This window comes from Natator depressus, chromosome 4, assembly GCF_965152275.1.
Source record: "Natator depressus isolate rNatDep1 chromosome 4, rNatDep2.hap1, whole genome shotgun sequence".
NCBI classification, from domain to species: domain Eukaryota; kingdom Metazoa; phylum Chordata; order Testudines; family Cheloniidae; genus Natator; species Natator depressus.
This window is the reverse complement of record NC_134237.1, coordinates 111328594-111350057: the sequence shown is the minus strand read 5'-3', so window position 1 is coordinate 111350057 and position 21464 is coordinate 111328594. Positions and strand designations below refer to the sequence as shown.

General features: G+C 44.3%; 1 protein-coding gene across 1 annotated transcript in view; it reads right to left on the bottom strand.

Moving 5' to 3' along the window:
• FBXL5 (F-box and leucine rich repeat protein 5) overlaps positions 1-20907 on the bottom strand; it is a 63763-nt gene extending 42856 nt beyond the window's left edge. The window contains exons 1-2 of the mRNA XM_074951659.1: positions 20691-20907; positions 3130-3345 (exon numbers count right to left, since the gene is read on the bottom strand). Of these exons, the coding sequence (XP_074807760.1) occupies positions 3130-3345; positions 20691-20774 (300 nt within the window). The 5' untranslated portion in view covers positions 20775-20907. The remainder of the gene's footprint in view (positions 1-3129; positions 3346-20690) is intronic.
• Positions 20908-21464: the final 557 nt, after the last annotated feature.

Sequence of the window (21464 nt, the reverse complement as noted above, 5' to 3'; positions counted from 1 at the left end):
TTTTAAAATAAATACTTTACTTTAAACGTTGTGGCTTATTTGCTAACAGACCTTTCTCATCTATGAATGTTACCCTTTCTGTATTCCGGTAATAAGAATCTGGCCCTGGAGTCTGTCCAGATTGTGACAGAAGGAAATTCTTTGCAGTGCATTTCGCAATAGTACGGGAAGGAGGCAGTAACCCAACCTTGCATCATCAAAAAATTTTTTTTATTTTTTATTTATTTATTTATTTATTTTTACCATTTATGTATGTTTTTTTCCCTCTGTTGGAAATGAAAAGTAAACAATGCAAGGCTAATATTCTTGTTCTGTTGAGCTACAATACCCAATAGGTGGACTGAGAAATTTCTAGTACAGTGTATGATAACCAATATCAGTAATGTGGTCATGGACTCAAATACAAAAAAACTAACACAGGAGAGAAAACATGCTGAAATCTTAATTTCTACATTTTTCTTAAAACTGATTTCTACAAACAAATGCATCTATTCAAAGTTAACATAACAATACTGCAGAGAAAAACATAAGTGCAGTCCAACCTGTTTAATTCAAACCAGATCAAATAGCTCTAGGAAAGTATTTACCAAAATTGTCCCAAAAATCCCGTTTCTCCTTTTAGGTTAGTTTTCTACATGAGAAGCTAGTAAAAATTGATGACAATATCTGAGAAGCAAGAAGATGAAGATGGGGGTTGGTTGTTAAATGGTTATTTCCTTACTTTGTCATGTCAATTTCAGCAAATTGTTTCAGAAATGTCAGGCTAGATTCATAGCCCTCAGATTCAGTGGTTAGGACACTCGCCTGGGATGTGGGACATGCAAGTTTAAATCCCCATCCTGAAGCAGAGAGATTTGAAGCCAGATTTACAACATCCCAGGTTAATTCCCTAGCCACCAGACTATGGGTAGGTCCTTCTCAGTCTCCCCTGTAGAAGCCACTCCACTCTGTATAAACAAACATTCACTGGAGCAGGGACTGGAACCTGGGTGTCCCCCGTCCTAGGTGAGTGCCCTAACCACCAGGTTACACAGCCATTTTCTCATTCTCTCTGGACCAGTTCATGATTAATTATTGATATTAAGTGGAACTGTTCTCACAAGAGAATGAGCTAATAGCCTGGTGGGTATAGAACTCACCTGGGATGTGAAAGACCTGGGTTCAGGTCCTTGTTTCAGAGCAGGGTTTCAAATGTAGGTCTCCCACATCTCATGTGAATGACCTAAACACCAGGATACTGGGTATAGTGGGGATATTCCCACTTCTGTTTTTTTGTTTTGTTTTGTTTTTTTGGTAAATCTAGCCATTCATTACATATGCTTTTATTGAAAAATAGTTAAAACTGCCCAAAATTTAAACAAAATGTTTCATTTGGGATCAAAGGGGCTTTTTGTTTTGTTTTTACATGAATTGAAGTTTTCCAACTTTTTGATTAACTGAAAACTCAAAAAAAAAAAAAAGAAGAGTTTTGGGTTCACCTGAAAAAAAATTTCCTTCGATCTTTGAGACCTGCCAGTGATTCCCACCCCCCCCCCCCCAAAACAAACGTTTTCTTCCCAGCTCTAGTCAGTAGTACAAAACATGTAGGTTACATATGTCTGACAACAACTTCCTATATAGGCAAAACTCAGAAGTAAGAGATGAAACTTTGTTTAATCTGAGCTTGGTTTAACAGCATCAAACAACTAGGGTCACTTAGGACAGGCTGCACTGAGTTTCCACTATCAGCCCAATTCTACCCTTCTCCACCCCAGCTTCACAGTGACATGTACTGTCCTCCACTGGCAGGTTACACCAGGGGCCAAAGTAAACTATTTCTACACAATGTGAGGTGAATTGGACAAGGAGTTCCCAAAGTATGACAACCTTAGAAATACTGTTCAGAGTTCTAAAAGTCTACCTTTCTGACACACTGTAGCAACAAAAACACAAAAGGAGAGAAAAACGTAGTCTACTTGACTCCTTTTACTGAGACCGAGTATCCAGACCGACATTTAGTGACTATGATCAACAGCGATAAGTTAACATCTTTAACATAACTACAGAGCATCTGCTTTGGCAAGTTTAATACAGGATGTCAAATGATGGAATAGAGACCCAAGTTTTCATTCCAAAAAGTGAGCTAAAGGAAAAGAAGAATGGGAAGGGCGCAGCAGGGGAAATTCCACATTTGGAATGAAAAAAATATTTATCAAAGGTTGATTTGAAAACAAACCAAAAAGATGGCATTTACAGCTACTCAGCATTTGAATGTTAGTAGCAGTCCTGTGCAAAATGGATTAGAGGGCCAAGTACAGCAGAAGTAAAAGACCATAACAAATGTAATTACCTCCATACAAGAGATGTGTATATATATCTTTAGAAAACAAAGAATTAGAGTACTCAGGCTTTTGGGGCATGTTATGAAAAGATTTATGGTGTCAGTAAGCAGAAACTGAAGTGTATATTTAATCAAGTAACATAGTTGTTAAATTAATCTCATTTTAAATTTTCAAGTTTGCATTTTGTGATTTCAAAGAAAGGCTCCAAAATTTCTCCGAGATAATACTTACTAGTAATCTTCTAGGCTTTCCTCTGTGTTCATAACTATTCTCTTTACAACAAAAATATCATGCCAGTAGCGTTTTGCTTTGTAGCATTTTAATCTTTTATCTGTCTAATATATCGATATCTTCCTTTATATTTAATTCTAACAATCTTTATAATTTATGTTCAAGTTATATATATAAAATCAGAGAGAGAAAAAGATTCATTTAACAGCTATGCTAAATGATGAAACTTGCACTGCAGTTTCTGCTTACTGAGACCATAAAGACAGGTTTCAGAGTAACAGCCGTGTTAGTCTGTATTCGTAAAAAGAAAAAAGAAAAGGAGTACTTGTGGCACCTTAGAGACTAACCAGTTTATTTAAGGTGCCACAAGTACTCCTTTTCTTTTTTCTTTTTTCTTGAGACCATAAAGTTGTAGTAACATGCTAAGAAAGCCTGAGTATAATCTACTTCTTTGTTTTCTAAAGTTTCTCATCAAATAAATGAAGTAGCAGACTAATGACTACTCTTAGCAAGTTTCCCTTATTACACAATTAAAAGCTAAACAAGTATTTCTTTTAGCCTATTTTTGGAAGCTTACCTTCACATTCTTCAGCCCTTTCTCAAAGAGACTAAGCATCTCGGAGAGTTTGTTGTCCGAGTGAACGTTATACACAGTCCGACTGCGCTGCTGAAGTAAGCCAATGATGTATTCATTTTCGATCTGCTCGTGCATTTTAAATTCCTTGAATGTGGCATACAGTGATTGCAGAAGAGCCCGAAAATCATTGTTGTTGGCGAAGTTGGTCTTGGAAAGCTAGAAGAAAGAGAGGCTAATTTTCCCTCTTTTTTTTTTAAATCCTTGCAAGTCAAGTTAGCATCTAAAGTAGCATATGCAACTCCCATTTCTCATATGTAGGGCCCTACCAAATTCATGGCCATGAAAAATGCATCTCCGACGGTGAAATCTGGTCTCCCCCTGTGAAATCTGGTCTTTTGTGTGCTTTTACCCTATACTATACAGATTTTGGGGGGGGGGGGGCGGGGGGGAACTGGTGTTTCTCAAATTGGGGGTCCTGACCCAAAAGGGAGTTGCAGGGGGACTGCAAGGTTATCTGGGGGGGGGGGGGCACAGTATTGCCACCCTTATTTCTGCACTACCTTCAGAGCTAGGCAACCGGAAAACAGTGACAGTTGGTCAGGTACCCAGCTCTGAAGGCAACGCCCTGCCAGTAGCAGCACAGAAGTAAGGGTGGTAATACCATACCATTCCACCCTTACTTCTGCGCTGCTGCCTTCAGAGCTGGGCAGCCGGAGAGTGGCGGCTGCTGACTGAGGGCCCAGGTCTGGAGGCAGCAGCGCAGAAGTAAAGGTAGCGCTACCATATCATGCCATCCTTACTTCTGCACTGCTGCTGGCAGCAGCTCTGCCTTCAGGGCTGGAAGCCCAGCCAGCAGCCGCTGCTCTCCAGCTGCCCAGCTCTGAAGGCAGCACCGCCGCCAGCAGCAGTGCAGAAGTAAGAGTAGCAGTACTGCAACACCCTCCCCCGCCAAAATAATCTTGTGACCCGACCCGACCCCCCCCCCACACCACATCTTTTTGGGTCAGGAGCCAAACCGTGAATTTGGTAGGGCTCTACTCATATGCACTGTTTGTCCCTCATCCCAGCTTTAAATTCAGTGGGTAAATAACCCGTTACACCAAAACCAGGAGTGGCCAACCTGAGCCTGAGAAGGAGCCAGAATTTACCAATGTACATTACCAAAGAACCACAGTAATAAGTCAGTAGACCCGCTGTCCCCACATCAGCTCTTCCCTGCCCACTCCCAGAGCCTCCCACTGGCTGCCAGCCCTGCCAATCAGCGCCTTCCCCTCCCTCCCGATCAGCTATTTCATGGTGTGCAGCAGGCTCTGGGGCGGGGAATGGTGGGTCAGGGGAGGGTGTGGGAAGGGGTGGAGTGGGGGCAGGGCCTGTGGCAGAGCCAGGGGTTGAGCAGTGAGCACCCCCCAGCACCTTGGAAAGTTGGTACCTGTAGCTCCATTCCCGGAGTCGGTGCCTATACAAGGAGCCACATATTAACTTCTGAAGAGCTGCATGTGGCTCCGGAGCCACAGGTTGGCCACCCCTGACCTAAACTAAAGAAGCTGAACCATATAATGGAGCAAATAATTAAGCAATCAATTTGCAAACACCTAGAAGATAATAAGGTGATAAATGAAAAGTCCTTGTGGCACCTTAGAGACTAACCAATTTATTTGAGCATAAGCTTTCGTGAGCCACAGCTCACTTCATCGGATGCATACTGTGGAAAGTGTAGAAGATCTTTTTATACACACAAAGCATGAAAAAATACCTCCCCCCACCCCTCTCCTCTGCTGGTAATAGCTTATCTAAAGGTTTCAGAGTAACAGCTGTGTTAGTCTGTATTCGCAAAAAGAAAAGGAGTACTTGTGGCACCTTAGAGACTAAACAATTTATTTGAGCATAAGCTTTCGTGAGCTACAGCTCACTTCATCGGATGCATACATCGGATGCAAGGACTGGCCTGTCTCCCAAGACAGCCCCCCAACCTGAAGCAAATACTCAAATGCTTCCACCGACGTGCACGGGCTGAAATTGTGGAAAAGCAGCATCACTTGCCCCATAACCTCAGCCGTGCGGAACACAATGCCATCCACAGCCTCAGAAACAACTCTAACATCATAATCAAAAAGGCTGACAAAGGAGGTGCTGTTGTCATCATGAATAGGTCGGAATATGAACAAGAGGCTGCTTGGCAGCTCTCCAACACCACTTTCTACAAGCCATTACCCTCTGATCCCACAGAGTTACCAAAAGAAACTACAGCATTTACTCAAGAAACTCCCTGAAAAAGCACAAGATTAAATCCGCACAGACACACCCCTGGAACCCCGACCTGGGATATTCTATCTACTACCCAAGATCCATAAACCTGGAAATCCTGGGCGCCCCATCATCTCAGGCATTGGCACCCTGACAGCAGGATTGTCTGGCTATGTAGACTCCCTCCTCAGGCCCTACGCTACCAGCACTCCCAGCTACCTTCGAGACACCACTGACTTCCTGAGGAAACTACAATCCATCGGTGATCTTCCTGATAACACCATCCTGGCCACTATGGATGTAGAAGCCCTCTACACCAACATTCCACACAAAGATGGACTACAAGCCATCAAGAACACTATCCCCGATAATGTCTCGGCTAACCTGGTGGCTGAACTTTGTGACTTTGTCCTTACCCATAACTATTTTACATTTGGGGACAATGTATACCTTCAGATCAGCGGCACTGCTATGGGTACCCACATGGCCCCACAGTAAGCCAACATTTTTATGGCTAACTTAGAACAACGCTTCCTCAGCTCTCGTCCCCTAATGCCCCTACTCTACTTGCGCTACATTGATGACATCTTCATCATCTGGACCCATGGAAAAGAAGCCCTTGAGGAATTCCACCATGATTTCAACAATTTCCATCCCACCATCAACCTCAGCCTGGTCCAGTCCACACAAGAGATCCACTTCCTGGACACTACAGTGCTAATAAACAATGGTCACATAAACACCACCCTATACCGGAAACCTACTGACCGCTATTCCTACCTACATGCCTCCAGCTTTCACCCTGACCACACCACACGATCCATCGTCTACAGCCAAGCTCTGTGATACAACCGCATTTGCTCCAACCCCTCAGACAGAGACAAACACCTACAAGATCTCTATCAAGCATTCTTACAACTACAATACCCACCTGCGGAAGTGAAGAAACAGATTGACACAGCCAGAAGAGTTCCCAGAAGTCACCTGCTACAGGACAGGCCTAACAAAGAAAACAACAAAACGCCACTAGCCGTCACCTTCAGCCCCCAACTAAAACCCCTCCAACGCATTATTAAGGATCTACAACCTATCCTGAAGGATGACCCAACACTCTCACAAATCTTGGGAGACAGGCCAGTCCTGGCCTACAGACAGCCCCCCAACCTGAAGCAAATACTCACCAGCAACCACATACCACACAACAGAACCACTAACCCAGGAACCTATCCTTGCAACAAAGCCTGTTGCCAACTATGCCCACATATCTATTCAGGGGACACCATCACAGGGCCTAATCACATCAGCCACACTATCAGAGGCTCGTTCACCTGCACATCCACCAATGTGATATGTGCCAGCAATGCCCCTCTGCCATGTACATTGGTCAAACTGGACAGTCTCTACGTAAAAGAATTATAACATTCATAAACCAGTCGGAGAACACTTCAATCTCTCTGGTCATGCGATTACAAACATGAAAGTTGCGATATTACAACTTCAAATCCAGACTCCAGCAAGAAACTGTTGAATTGGAATTCATTTGCAAATTGGATACAATTAACTTAGGCTTGAATAGAGACTGGCAGTGGCTAAGTCATTATGCAAGGTAACCTATTTCCCCTTGTTTTTTCCCCCCCAGACGCTCTTGTTAAACCCTGGATTTGTGCTGGAAATGGCCCACCTTGATTATCATACACATTGTAAGGAGAGTGGTCACTTTAGATAAGCTATTACCAGCAGGAGAGTGGGGTGGGGGGAGGTATTTTTTCATGCTTTGTGTGTATAAAGAGATCTTCTACACTTTCCACAGTATGCATCCGATGAAGTGAGCTGTGGCTCACGAAAGCTTATGCTCAAATAAATTGGTTAGTCTCTAAGGTGCCACAAGGACTCCTTTTCTTTTTGCGAATACAGACTAACACGGCTGTTACTCTGAAAGGTGATAAATAACAGTCAGCATGGATTTATCAAGAATCGTGTCAAACCAACCTGATAGCTTTCTTTGACAGGGTAACAAGCCGGCGGGGGGCAGGGGGGTGGAAGAGAGAAGGGAAGATTGGTAGATGTGGTAGATCTTGACTTTAGTAAGGCTTTTGATACTGCCTTGTATGACCTTCTCATAAACAAACTAGGGAAATACAACCTAGATGGAGCTACTATAAGGTAGGTGCATAACTGGTTGGAAAATTGCTCCCAGAGAGTAGTTATCAGTGATTCACAGTCATGCTGGAAGGGTGTAACAAGTGGGGTACCGCAGGGACCAGTTCTGGGTCCAATTCTGTTCAATATTTTCATCAATGATTTAGATAATGGCAGAGAGAGTACACTTATAAAGTTTGCGGATGATACCAAGCTCGGAGGGGTTGCAAGTGCTTTGGAGGACAGATTAAAATTCAAAATGATCTGGACAAACTAGAGAAATGGTCTGAAGTATATAGGATGAAATTCAATAAGGACAAATGCAAAGTACTCCACTTAGGAAGGAACAATCAGTTGCACACATACAAAATGGAAATGACTGCCTACGAAGGAGTACTGCGGAAAGGGATCTGGGGGTCAGAGTGGATCACAAGCTAAATATGAGTCAACAGTGTAACCCAGTTGCAAAAAAAAAAAAAAAAAAAAAAGCAAACATCATTCTGGAATGTATTAGCAGGAGTATTGTAAGCAAGACACAAGAAGTAATTCTTCCTCTCTACTCCACACTGATTAGGCCTCAGCTGCAGTATTGTGTCCAGTTCTGGGCGCCACATTTCAGGAAAGATGTGGACAAATTGGAGAAAGTCCAGAGAAGAGCAACAAAAATGAGTAAAGGTCTAGAAAACATGACCTATGAGGGAAGATTGAAAAAACTGGGTTTGTTTAGTCTGGAAAAGAGAAAACAGAGGGGACATGATAACAGTTTTCAAGTACATAAAAGGTTGTTACGAGGAGGAGGGAGAAAAATTGTTGTTCTTAACCTCGGAGGATAGGCCAAGAAGCAATGGGCTTAAATTGCAGCCAGGGCGGTTTAGGTTGGACATTAGGAAAAACTTCCTAACTGTCAGAGTGGTTAAGCACTGGAATAAATTGCCTAGGGAGGTTGTGGAATCTCTATCATTGGGGATTTTTAAGAGCAGGCTGGAAAAACACCTGTCAGGGATGGTCTTGAGGCTGCTCAATCCCCGCCGCCCAAGGCTTCGGTCCCCCCTTTCTGGCAATTTTTGTTGTCAGAAAGGAGTTGCAGTGCAATGAAGTTTGAGAACCCTTGGAATAAACTCTATAGTAGGAAAATCCCTTGAAATAACAAATTTTCAGTTTTAGCAAAGAGAGCGAGAAAGACAGCACATTCAAAATTATATTTAAAGGGAAAAATAAAAATTAAAATTTTTTTAAAAAAAAAGTACAAATCCTGTGGAGTCTGGAAATGAACAATTAAGATCATCCTAACAATGAAAACATTTTTGATAAAAAAACTTTTAATGAAGGAAGTATTATTAAGCATTCAGGACATTTGCATTTTTATTTTAATATCTTCCATCATCATATACTGGATGCAAGAAATACATTGATTCTCTTAGACAACTGTAATCCTAAACAAAGACACAGGAGCAGAGGGGGACTGTACTTGTAAGTGGTAAGTTGAAAGCTTTCCCTAGCAAATTGTGGAAACTAAGCCAATTTTTTTTTTTTCAGTTTAAGTTTTCATTTAATAAAAACTACATGTTCTAGTTTTTAAAAGATTGTTCATGTAAAATGTAGACATTTATCTCAGTTTTGCCAATTGCACAACGAAATTAATCGACTGGTCAGTACCAGTGCTGCTATTCAAAATCCTATAGGAAGCAATAAAACTGTCAACACACACACACTGCTATTCCCTACGAAAGCTATGAATAGTTACAGAGACAGGCAATGGAGTTATTCATGGGAGCTACTTTCCATGAAGAAAAAAAAAGAAAAAAAAAAGCTGGGAGATGGGTAGATATCCTCCTGGCCGCTAGGCACAAGGAAGAGTATCTGAGCCCGACTCCTCCTTGGAGCAACAAAAAAAGACAACGAAGTTTCTTCTCCCTTCAATCAACTAGTGTGGACATCGGACATCTATCAGCCAGAAACCAATATAAGCCATCAGCCAGGGCTCTGGGCCAGCATTCCTGGCAGAAATCCCTACACTTTTTCCTTACCTAGCAGCCAGGAAACTGATCTATGCCCTTCATCTAATATTTGTCCCAGACCTCACTGATGAGGCTTCAGCATCCTCGTCCTTTGAATTTACTTCAGAAAGAGCTTTTATTCCTCTGGGTAGTCAGTATGTGATAATTTGGAAGGACTTGAGGCTTGTAACATCAAATATTTAGAGATGACAGTTAAGATTTCTGGTGGGTTGATGGCTATCAAACCAAAAAAGTTAGCCTGAAACATACTAAATATCATATACGTTGTGTTAGAATTGCTATGCGAGTCATAACACAGAAGATTTTACATTCATAAAAGGAAATGCAATCATAATGCTGCATAAAGTTTTATTTAGATTTAATAATATATTACCCAGCATGAGACTTGAGCACATGTTCCTGCACGACATCGATAACAAAAGATCAAGACTTTAGGGGAAAAGAGCAACAACAGAAATATTTACTTAATCATGAGAAATAGGTACAGGGGAGCCTACATATGCAACAGTAATGATGATACTGTCACACCTAAACTAATAGTTATTTCTTATGTATGCAATCTTTCCCATAATTTACAAGGCAATTCAAATTCTGTAAAAGTGGTACGTATGTGTTTCTAGTTTCCAGCGCCGTATTGTCACTTTCTTGGCAACCACTAGTGATGCAAGTGAAACATGTTGAGTGCCTGACTAGTTATGCAACTCCAGGTCAGCATCCCCTTCAATGCATTACAAGCTGTAGTGTGGAAATGAGCGCATTGATTCTGTCACATATTTGAAGTTTACCTAACCTCAATAGAAGTAGACAACAGGATAAAGTTAAACTTCTTTTAATATATTTTAGCTGAACAGATTAAGGACAAATATGTACACCAGAAATATATACATTTCATTCTACATTATTACAAGGTGGCTGCCCCAAATACAAATAAAAATGAGATCTTGGCTCCTAGAAACCCTTCTCTTTAGAAAAATTCTGAGATTAGGGGATGGAGGGAATCAGTCTCCCTGTCTACTGCAGTATTTCTTTCAGTCCAGGGTAGTCTCAGGACTTTTCACTCTGGCCATGGGCTATACCACCTTTTACCCTTTGCAAAGACTTGAGATCCCCCAGGCTGTACACTGCGTGGCCACACAGCAACCTATTACATGCTGCTCAGGTGCTCAAGGCTGTGGTGGGGGAGAGATGCTTCTCCCTCAGCCCCGGACTGGCCGTAGCAAGAGGCACCCCTCCCCTGGCCCGAACCCAGCCCTGGACTTGCTGCGGCTGGAGGGGGGAGAGGCGTCCCTCCCTTGGCCCCAACCCAACCCAGCCCAGCCGTGGACCTGCTGCAGCCAGGAGAGTGGCACCTATCCCATGACCACAGCCCCGCCACAGTGGGAAGAGAAACCTCTCCCCCACAACCCAGGTGCTGCTGCAGGGAGAGAGTGCGGGGGGGGGGGGGGGGTTGGTTCTTCTTTCCCCGCTGTAGCCCTGGGGCCACCTGCACCCCAAAGCCCCGATCCCTGGCCCCACCCCAGGGCCCGCACCCCCAGCCAGAGTCCTCACCCCCCCACATTCCAACCCTCTGCCCCAGCCCTGAGTCCCCTACCACACTCCAAACCCCTCGGCCCCACCCCCGCCACTTGAATTTTATTATGTGCACCAATATGGAGGTGATGTATGACACATGATCTCCATATTGGTGCACAAAACAAAATTTATTCCGCACGTGCGAGGGAAAAATTAGAGAGAACACTGCACACTCACGTGAGTCCATCTACCTGGACTGGGAGGATTGCTCCTAGCTGCAGTATAGACATATCCCAGTTGTCCAGTTCAAAAACTGACAGTAGACAGGATAGGAGACAAAAACCCTAGAAACCTTTGGATTTCTCCAAACCAGTCATCAGAAAGACATCTAGTTCATTTAGATGTCAAAGTCAATCTCACGATAAGGTTGGGAGAAGATGGGCAAAATCCAAAGACTATCTAAATACAACAGATAAAAAGGCAAGACCAAACAAAGACCCTTAGCACACAAACTTTTGTAAGAAAACTGCTACGTTTCTCCTTACAATATAGTCACCACACCTTTTTTTGGCACTTGGAAGGAGGATGACTCAATGCAAAACAATGCCGGTAAGATCAATAATTAAAATGCATGTAGCACTCTACATATCAAGACTCTGGACAATTAGGAAGATAATCCTAGTAGCATCCCAGCGTAAAGAATTATTATCCCTGTTTTACAGAGGGGAAGGTGTGAGATCAAGTACAAGGCTACACAGCAAGTCAGTGGCAGAGCCAGGATTAGAATTTAGCAGTTCCTGTCTCTCCTTCTTGAGCTCTCTCTAATAACCACACTTCTCCTAGATAAAGGAGTATAGCACTCCAAGCTGAAAAAGCACTGAACTCATTTTAAAATTTTCCCTTACCTAGTCCTCTAGCACCACCTGAATTTATGAAGTGGATTCTTAAATAATGAGGATTTTCCTTACACTTTCAACATTTCATTCATCTTGGATGACAAAGACAGACTAGTCAATTTCATACTCTGGGTGTCATGTGTTAGTAAAAGGTAGTAGTGATGGCATAAGCTCACCAGAGAGGAAGGATGGCCCTGTGGTTGAGGCACTGGACTAGGATGGTAGCTGAGGAAATCTAGGTTCAATTTCTGACTCTGCCACAGAATTCCTTTGAGCAAGTCATTTACTATCTCTGTGCCTCAGTTCCCTCGTCTGTAAAATAGGAACAGCAGCACTTCCCTACCCAACAAGGATGTTGATAAGGATAAATACCATGTACATATCTAAGATTTGAGAGGCATTCAGATACAGTGATGGAGGCCAGATAAGTACACAGGTCGATTCACAATGCTGTAAGAGTGTTGGGTAGTACAGCGGCATAGCTGCAACTTTAACTAGTAGTGCCCATGGTGTAAATGCTTCCTGTACTGACAGAAAGATTTCCTTCCATCAATGTAGGTAATCAACGTCCCTGAGCAGTGGTAACCAGAGGTATGTCCACACTTAAACCCCAAGAGAAGCACAGCTACTATACTGCAGTTGTGCCACTGTAACGCCTCAATGTAGACACACACTACAACAACAGGAGAGATTCTACTCCCGGGGAAATTCTGTGCCACTGCGTATGCGCAGAATTCATGTCCCCCACAGATTCTCTGCCCTCCCACCCCGGCAGAAAATACATTCAGCTGGAGAAGTGCTGTAGTTATGCCTTTCACCGACCAGGGGCTGCTGTTGCACCAGAACAGAGAGCAGCTGCTCCCTGGCAAGAGCAGCCCTAACTGCGGATAGGGAAGAGAAGAGGCTGCATTCCTCACAGCGCTCTACCTATGGGGCCATATCAAGAGGCACAGGATATGAGGGGACGGACAGCATGGGGCCCATGAGGCTGCTGGGGGAGGGGTCACAGACTGGAGTTCAGACAGGCTGGGGGGGCAGACTGGAGTGCAGGCTGAATGAGCAAGGGTGGAAGGCCACATGGGGACAGGGACGGGAGTGCAGGGCCAGAGAGCGGGAGGGGGGAGGAGTGCTTAAGTAGGGGTGCAGGGACACATGGGGCCGGGGGCAGGAGGGGCAGCTGAATGGGGTGCAGGGACACGTGTCTGACTGAATGAAAGGGGCTACTGGTCGGCCGGGGTCTGCATGGGGGAGGCTCTCTAACAATCCCCCCCCCCACTTCTCCCTCCCACCCAACAACCCTCCAAGTTCACACCCAGACTCCCAGCAATTACTTCCCTCTCCTTCAGCTCCTCGGTTAGCCCTGACTCCCCCAAATCTCTGCACTGCTTCTGAGGAGGTGCACGAAACGTGTTTCTGTATTGTAGTTTAAATGAATTATTTCTCAAAGTTCTGTATTAATATGCCTAGTAAGGAATGTGTGTCAAAAATCATTTCCGGAATCTTTTTTGTCGTCTATATTGTTACAAACATACCTGGAGAGGTATTTTGAAATAAATTACCAAATAATTGAAACTGGTGTGATTATATTGTGTTATTCTGACAAAATATGCAGAATTTTAAAATACTGTGCATAGAATTTTTAATTTTTTTGGCACAGAATTCCTCCAGGAATAAGATTCTCCCATTGCTGTAGCTAATCCACCTCCCCGAGAGGTGTTAGCTAGGTCAACAGAACAATTCGTCCATTGACCTAGCACTGTCTATACCAGGGGTTAGGTGGACATAGCTACGTCTCTGAGGGGGTGTAGATTTTTCACAGCCCTGAGACACATGCTATGTTGATGTCAGTTTTCAGCGTAGACCAGCCCTTCTGTCGACCTAGCCACATCTACACTGGAGGTTACATCAGCCTAACCATGGCATTCAAGAGCGTGAATTTTTCACACACCTAAATGACATAACTAGGTCGATCTAAAGTTTAAGCATAAACCAAGCCTACTGTACCCTTAAAAATTACATCTGCACAGCTACATCAGTCGGGGAGTGAAAAAACCCCACCCCAATCAACATAATTATGCCAGTATACTCCCAAGTGCTTCTGTCAATGTAGCTAACTTTTGGAGAGGTGACGTTCCCACAGCAACAGAAAAACCGCTTCTCTATGCAGAGGCTGCATCTACACTACAGGGCTATGCGAGCATTGCTTTGCCAGTACAGTCTCCATAACGTAGACATATCCTTAGAGCTATTATTTCCAATCCCAACAGCAGGAAGGGGAAGGGAAGAAGAAAAAGCTTGCTTTTCTATCACCAAATAATATTGTCATGCAATTTATTACAACACTCCCAAAGCCTAAATTGGGTAGGTCATATTATCTAGACACAGACACATTGCTCTGATCTTAAAAAGAAAAGATCTTCTTCTAGTTGGTAGTTGACCAGTTCAGGTAAAACAATAAAAATATGAAGAAAAGAGATGGGCAGATTACTTTATTCTTCCATAAATTTTGTTTTACCCCAGAACAGAATTATGTAAAGTGCAGCTGAAGTGTGAAAAGTGACTAAAGATTGCATCATAAGACACTGTTTTCTTGTCTGAATTTTCATATGAAGTAGATTTTTTTCTCAAAAACTTTTTTACTTCTGAACTAAGCAGCAGACATGCAAACTCAGCCTGGAATCTGAAAGTCAAGGCTGTGTTCTTTCCTTCGCACATATCACCACAATTAAAGTTTTCAATAGACCAAATAATGCCCCTATTGACACCCATGGAGCTCAATACATTTGCTCTTAGTAATTTTTACAGATATAACTGATTGGCCCTGCAACTGAAACTTAGTAAATAACTATACTGCCAATGACTGAGAAAGAATGGATTCCAACTACTCTGACTACGCTTGTTGGCTCAGAAAACTTAACATGATTTAAAAAAACAGTAAAAGCGTATTTTAGTCACCATAGCTAGATACAGCTTTGATACAACCAGCAAGCAGTTATGAATAAACTAGAATTTTGTCTTGGCAGAACTTGATTTTTTTTCTAATTTAGATTATTTTTATCAATTTATATTTAAGGGTTTTTTTTTTTTCCTGTTTTTAACTATATTTATTTTTACAGTTGTGGGGGGTAGAGTTGGGATCAGGGTTAGGGCAATGCTGACAATGCTGCAGCAGGGGACTCCCTGTGCAGCCAAGGGGCCCAAGACACCAGGGCACAAGGTGCAGGGGAGGCTGCAGTTGTTCTGGCCTTGAGTACAGACCCCCCAATCAGGACTTGAAGGAGGATGACGAGTCCTGGCCAGGGTGGAGGCCATACCAATGCTAAACTCTTCCTGCCCAGGGACAGCTCCCACACTCATGGCTAATGAATGAATGAGTGGGGCCATGACAGCGGAACTGCAGAGGTGTGCCTGCCAGGCCACAGGGCTGGTGATACAGGTTCCCTCCAGGCACAAGGTGTGAGGAAGGCTGGGGTCTTGGCAGGGCACAGCTGAATGAGTGAATAGGAGGACAAATCCCCAGCTGCACGGAAGCCACCCTGCTACTGAATGACTCCTGCCGATGGTGGTCTCCTCTGCGGCCAGGGATAACAAGGACTCTTCCTTGCACAGTCCTGGCCAGAAGCCTCTGCCCCACTAGGCCAGGAGAACTGCAGCCTCCCCAGTACCTTGTGCCTGCCCCAGAGCCATGCAGGGAGCCCTCTGCCACTCCACTGTAATGGTGCTGTTCCCTCACTCCTGTGACAGCAAGGCAACAGAGGGCTCCTTCCATGGCCAACGCCACCCAATCCGTAGGTACGCCCACTGTTATCAACTGTTCGGGGGGGTTGTGTGTGTCAGCTGAAATCGATCTTTACCAACAGCTATACATTAAATCAAATTCTACCAAGCCTAATTTTAACATACTACTTCTCATAGTAGAACAGTATCTTAAATCTTAGAAGTCATTAGACTATCAACTAGCCTTTTAACATATTCAATAATTCTCAATGTTCTAATTTTATGAAACACTAGAATGTGTGTGTAATTCAAAGCACTTTACAGGCATTAGTGAATTTATCATCATAACTCCCTTGTGCAGTGGCTAAATACTATTATTTCCATCTTACAGATGAAGAAACTGAGGAACAGAATAAGGACAAGGCTCAAGGTCACACACAAAGGGCCTGATTCTGGGCTCCATGGTGGAATCTTTACAGTAGCTCAACTTCTAGGGGCTGCAAAGCCACTTTAACCAGTCATCAGAAATAACTGGAGCACTAAGACAGCATATTACCTCCCCATCCCCAAGCACATTGGTGCCAGATGAATGGTAAGAGAACCGGCTAATGCACCTAACACTCCCAACTATTCAGATGCAACAAGCCACCATAAGTCAAAGCAGCCCATCCTACGCTATGCATGCTGGGATATGCAGGACAGGATTTGTTCCAAGTCCATGACAGAACTCTAAATAGAACTCACAATCTCACAGCCTGTAACTCAGTAGATACAAGGCTATCATCTTTTGCACATAAAATTATCAATTGCTCTGCGATTCCATTAAAGGCTTTAGTAAAGTTTAATAAAAAGCCACTACATTTGAACAAATAAAGATTAAGGCAAACAACATTGTTGTTTTAGAAGGGCTGATGATCATGCAGATAATTGCAAAGGTTGGGTGGAGCACAGCAGAGATGGAAACAAACATTTCAGTAAGTCTGCTGATTTTCTAGGAGGATATTTTGCATCATATACCAATGCAGCTGTTGGACAGAACTACCCAAAGCAAAGTAACTATCAACTGGGTGCAGTCTTGCACTGAAAATCCAGCACAGCAACTCATTTTGGTTTCATGTTTGAACCTCTCTCAGTAGCATGAGAGACTATTGGGATGTGTCTACACAAGGATTTTGCAAAGGCCTAATTCTCAACAGGTGCCGCTCTAACAGCGGAAACTATAGTGAACATATGGCTCAGCTATTTTTACCACTGTGATGCCTTAGCTTTGTCTACACTATAGTTTCACTGGGGGAACTACACTAGTAACTAACAGATCTAATAATTTATAGACAAAGCTTTTAGTCTCTATATTGAATGTGTATGAAGGATGAGGATCAGGGGTGAGAAGAAAGCAGTACCAGGGCATGTTTCCACTGCTATGGTGACTCACCATTACAGAAGCTGCAAGAATGTTTCTGTCTCCCTTTGTCAGACAATTCCCTAATGCAGGTCTCCAAGATAGTCAGTCATATTGAAAGGGGACACTGAGAAAATACCCCACTTTTGCTTAATCTCCCATTTTGGGAGACACTAACTGCAAAAACATACTGAAAACAAAGATACTCTAACAAATTGAAATAACTCATTAAAGTCAGGGTTTACTTTGCAGAGATTATGCAGGTGCTGTGGGATAATTGCATAATAACTGAATAAATACTGCAAGACACTAATTATACCCTCCCACTTTTAGAGGACTGCAGCTTCTCTTCTCTCCTCTTACTACTACTGAGGGCAGAAGCAGAGATCGCGATGAGGCCATTACTACTGGAAGTAGGGTGGTTATGGAGGAAGGGAGGCCCTGCTAAAGCTATAACTGCTGGGAATGAAGCTGGGCAAAGGAGAAGCTGTTGAGGCTAGAGCCAGGGAAGGCAAAAGGCAGGGGGAAAATGAAATGTTGAGTGACTATAGGAGAAAACAAGAGACTGCTGTGGCTGGGATGAGGACAATCTAGAGCTGCAGGTGGGCTGGAAGGATAGAAAATGATAGAGTGGGGAGGAAAAAGGGATCTAAAGAGGTGAGAACATTTTTTGCTGCTAGACAGCTTTGGAGGGAGGGGGAGAAGAGAGCTGAGGTACCAGTTGCTGCTTAGGAGGATTTGAGGGTGGAAGGAGACAGGGTTGTGGGGAGCCAGGGAAGGGGATGATTCTGAAACACTTATTACAGTAAAAAGAAAAGGAGGACTTGTGGCACCTTAGAGCCACAAGTCCTCCTTTTCTTTTTGTGGAAACAGGCTAACACGGCTACTACTCTGAAACACTGGATTACAGCAGGTTCGCTGGTTTCTCCCATGTTCTAGACCTCTGACTTACAGGGGAACAACACATTTTATATTAGAAACTGGCTGCAATTTTCATGTGTGAATGAAAATATTCTAAAGAGATCAAAGAGAAATGATGAAATCAGTGTTATTTTCTAATAAGCATAATGAGAAGTTTTAGAATGGTCCAGAAACCAAGATGGGAAAAGGAATTAATGTAGTCACTGAGAATGGTAAGGGACATGGCTAGTGAGTGGATTCAACAGTCTTGGGCTGTTGAAGAAGGGATAACAAATGAAGTTGTGAATTGTAAGGAGGCCCGATTTACTTAAAGCTAGAATCTTCTGTAAGGACTGCAGGACACCTAATAATGTGGTTTTATATAAACATCATTCTATATAGTTAACTCATATTATTTTTCTGTCTTAGTAGCATTGAATTTGCTTGGCGGTTGTTTCTCATTCTAAAACCAGTTAAGTGTGAAAGCTCCTGATCAACACTGTATTCTCTTGCTTAGAGAGTTTAGTTATTACCAAATATCACTGCATGAGTTTCTGACTCAACATGCCTACAGTTGAATGAAATGAAAGGAAGTGAGTGAGAACTAAGATAATGGAAAGAATTTTTCTAAAGTAAAATGCAAATATTGTTAAGATGTGTTACGCAGCAAGACAGAAATGATTTGGGCTCATCTCAAGTGCAGAAAAAAAATCAGTTTCTTCACAATCAAGGTGTGTCATTCAACAAAATTTTGTCTTTTGAAACAGAAGATCAGAATGTTGATTATTTTGATAACCTTAATAGTGAAATATTTTCAATGCTTCTGTTGCCACAAAAACGTAGCCACAATTTAATCATGAAAATCCCTAATCCAAGCCTTCCAGCAGCATTTCAGTTTCAGTCAGGAGCATTTTTCACCTCAAAATTTGGCAAAGATTAACCTGTGATTATGTTGTAAGAACTAAAAGTAAAGACACTACATTGAGGGCAATTTATTAAGTTAAAGAAATGATCAAAGCATCTTTCCTCTAATGTGCTCCTCCAGACAGATTTAAAAATGTACAGGTTAACATATAATGTAAACAAATATTAGTGAAAACTAAAAGAATCAAAATTGACATGATTGGTAGAACATGAAAGACAACCTGAGAATAATTATGAATAATCCATACAGCAAAGCCTTATCTGATCTGATTAACAAAGATCTGTAACCTCATAAGAGCAGAAGTCAAAAAACAATTCTGAGCAGCTAGGAACTTTTCCACTATCTAGCCAACATGACTGATCGCAAATACAAAGGTCAGAGGTTGAGTTCAGATAAAGAAGCAGCTGAAATGTGGCTAACAGGACACAATCTTACATATCTTCCTTCTCTTCTATCACTTAAAATGGTAAATCCAGATTTGCCCTCCATATGTATTTTGTAAAAGTTGGGCCACGGTTTATTGCATGAAAATGTTGGAAAATTAGAAAGTAAACTCGCACAAGACAGGACAGTTGAATTCAAGATTCTGTCAATATTTGACAACCTACACTCCTGTCCAACCAGTTCAGCATCACTACAGCTTGCTTTTAGGACGGTCTGATTAATTTAGTAAAAACTTTGTAGAAATCTTGAAAAAACAAATACATTAATAAAATTGTGTGAACATTCCAAGACCAATAGAAAAGAGTGTTAAGGTCTACTACATCAACAGTACTCAAAGGCTGTGTTTTCCAGTAGGGAGTTCTCAAACTTTTTCATAGCATGGAGAACATTTTAGAGATTGTCTCACAAACCCCCTCCCCCTCCACACGGCCTGTACCTGAAATAGTACAGACCACCAGACTGGCCTCTCACAACAGGCAGATCAATTGTGACCATATAACATGGCCGTGGAAACTAGAGAGGTTACTTACACGGGGAAACAACATTAAGAAAGTATTTAATGTATTCTTAAAGTGACCATGAATGGAGTTTTGCAGCATCAAATGAGAAAAGTCAACATCACCAGCAAGCGATGCCAGCAGCTGCTCTGCAGGCCGCCCCTGGGTTGGCAGACCACAGTTTGGGAACCTCAGATTTATAAAACTGAAAGCTTTTCAGTGTAAAGAGTGAGCCTTTTTATCTTTGAGAAGTTCACTTCATAGACATGTCACAAATAGACCCTAATCCTGCAGTGGGTCCTCGCATGGGACACGGATACCTGCACAGGGCCCTGTAGCCCCAACTCCAAAATTGGAACCCTGGTACGTGTGTCGCCTCCTCTTATGAAGCGAGACGGGTGGGAGGCGCCAAGAAAAGCTCCGTTCCTCCCGGCTGGGAAACACCAGCAGAGTCTTGCTGGGGGCTTTCGGGGAGCGGGGGGTGGGAAGCGCACACTGGGGAGGAGAGAGCTGATGCGGGGGGGGGAGGAGGAGGAAGGAAGGGGACGGGGACGGGGACACCGCCCCCCACCCCCGCGGGCAGGACAGCCCTGCTGCCGGGAGGAGGAGGAGCCGGCGGGAAGCAGACGCAGTTACTTCTGCTGGGGCAGGCGGAAGTTGCCGTGCTCGCGGGGCTGGCGCAAGAAGCGGCAGCGGCCGCCTGGGGACGGAGCCGGAGCGAGGGGCTCGGCAGCCCGCGAGGGCCGCATGCCCCTGCCCTATCCCGGGGGGAGGGGCGGTGACAGCTGCGCAGTTAGTAAATCCTCCCCAGGGGGCGTGTAGGTCCCACCCCACTCCGGCCGCTGACTCCCCGCTCCTCCCGCCCGGTACCTTGTCGCAGTAGAGCCCGACCAGCTGCTTCATCCGCCAGTGCGGAGCCGTGAAGACATCCACCTCGTCGGGGAAGGGAGCCATGTTCTCCCCATAGAGACTCGCCGTGCCCAGCGCCAGCAGCAGCACTCGCCGCGGCAGCGACAACCGCTCTGCGCATGCCCCAACCCGCCGAGGCCGCGCTGGGAGCAGCCCTGGCCCCCCGGCACGTGACAGGGGCCGTGCTCGCGCTTCGCAGCGTGAGCCGCCTGTTTGCTGACGGGCCGCTCCCCAGGAGCTTGGGGGGGGCGGCGCTAAGCCGTGAGGGCAACACTGGGGCGCCGCCCCCCGCCGCTGGCTTCCCTGGTCCCGGCTCAGGCCCCGTCCGCACCAGGCTCCGCAAAGAGCTAACGCTAGGGGGTGGTAACGCACGTGGGCGGGCGGGGCCGGCTGCAGCCTGCGCCCCTTGGCGGGGCTGCCTCGCCGGGCTGCGGGCCCCATCTCCGGCCAGCCCCTACTCCCGCGGAGGGTTGGAGGGGAGGGGGAATCCCACTTGTTCCCACCCCATGGGTCCCCTGGCGTACCATGCAAGGGTTGCTGCCCTGGCTCTCCCCACAGTCCGTGCAGGAGAGCCTCAGGCTCAGGGGAACCGCCCCGCAGGCATTGAACGGGTAACAGCTGGCCCTCAATTAAGTATAGGAGTGTTAGCAAGTTTTGCTGACGTTGGGAACAGCAGCCCGCATCTCTGCACTGCTGACATCAAGGAGGCCACACGGCCCTGGAGTTTATGCAGAA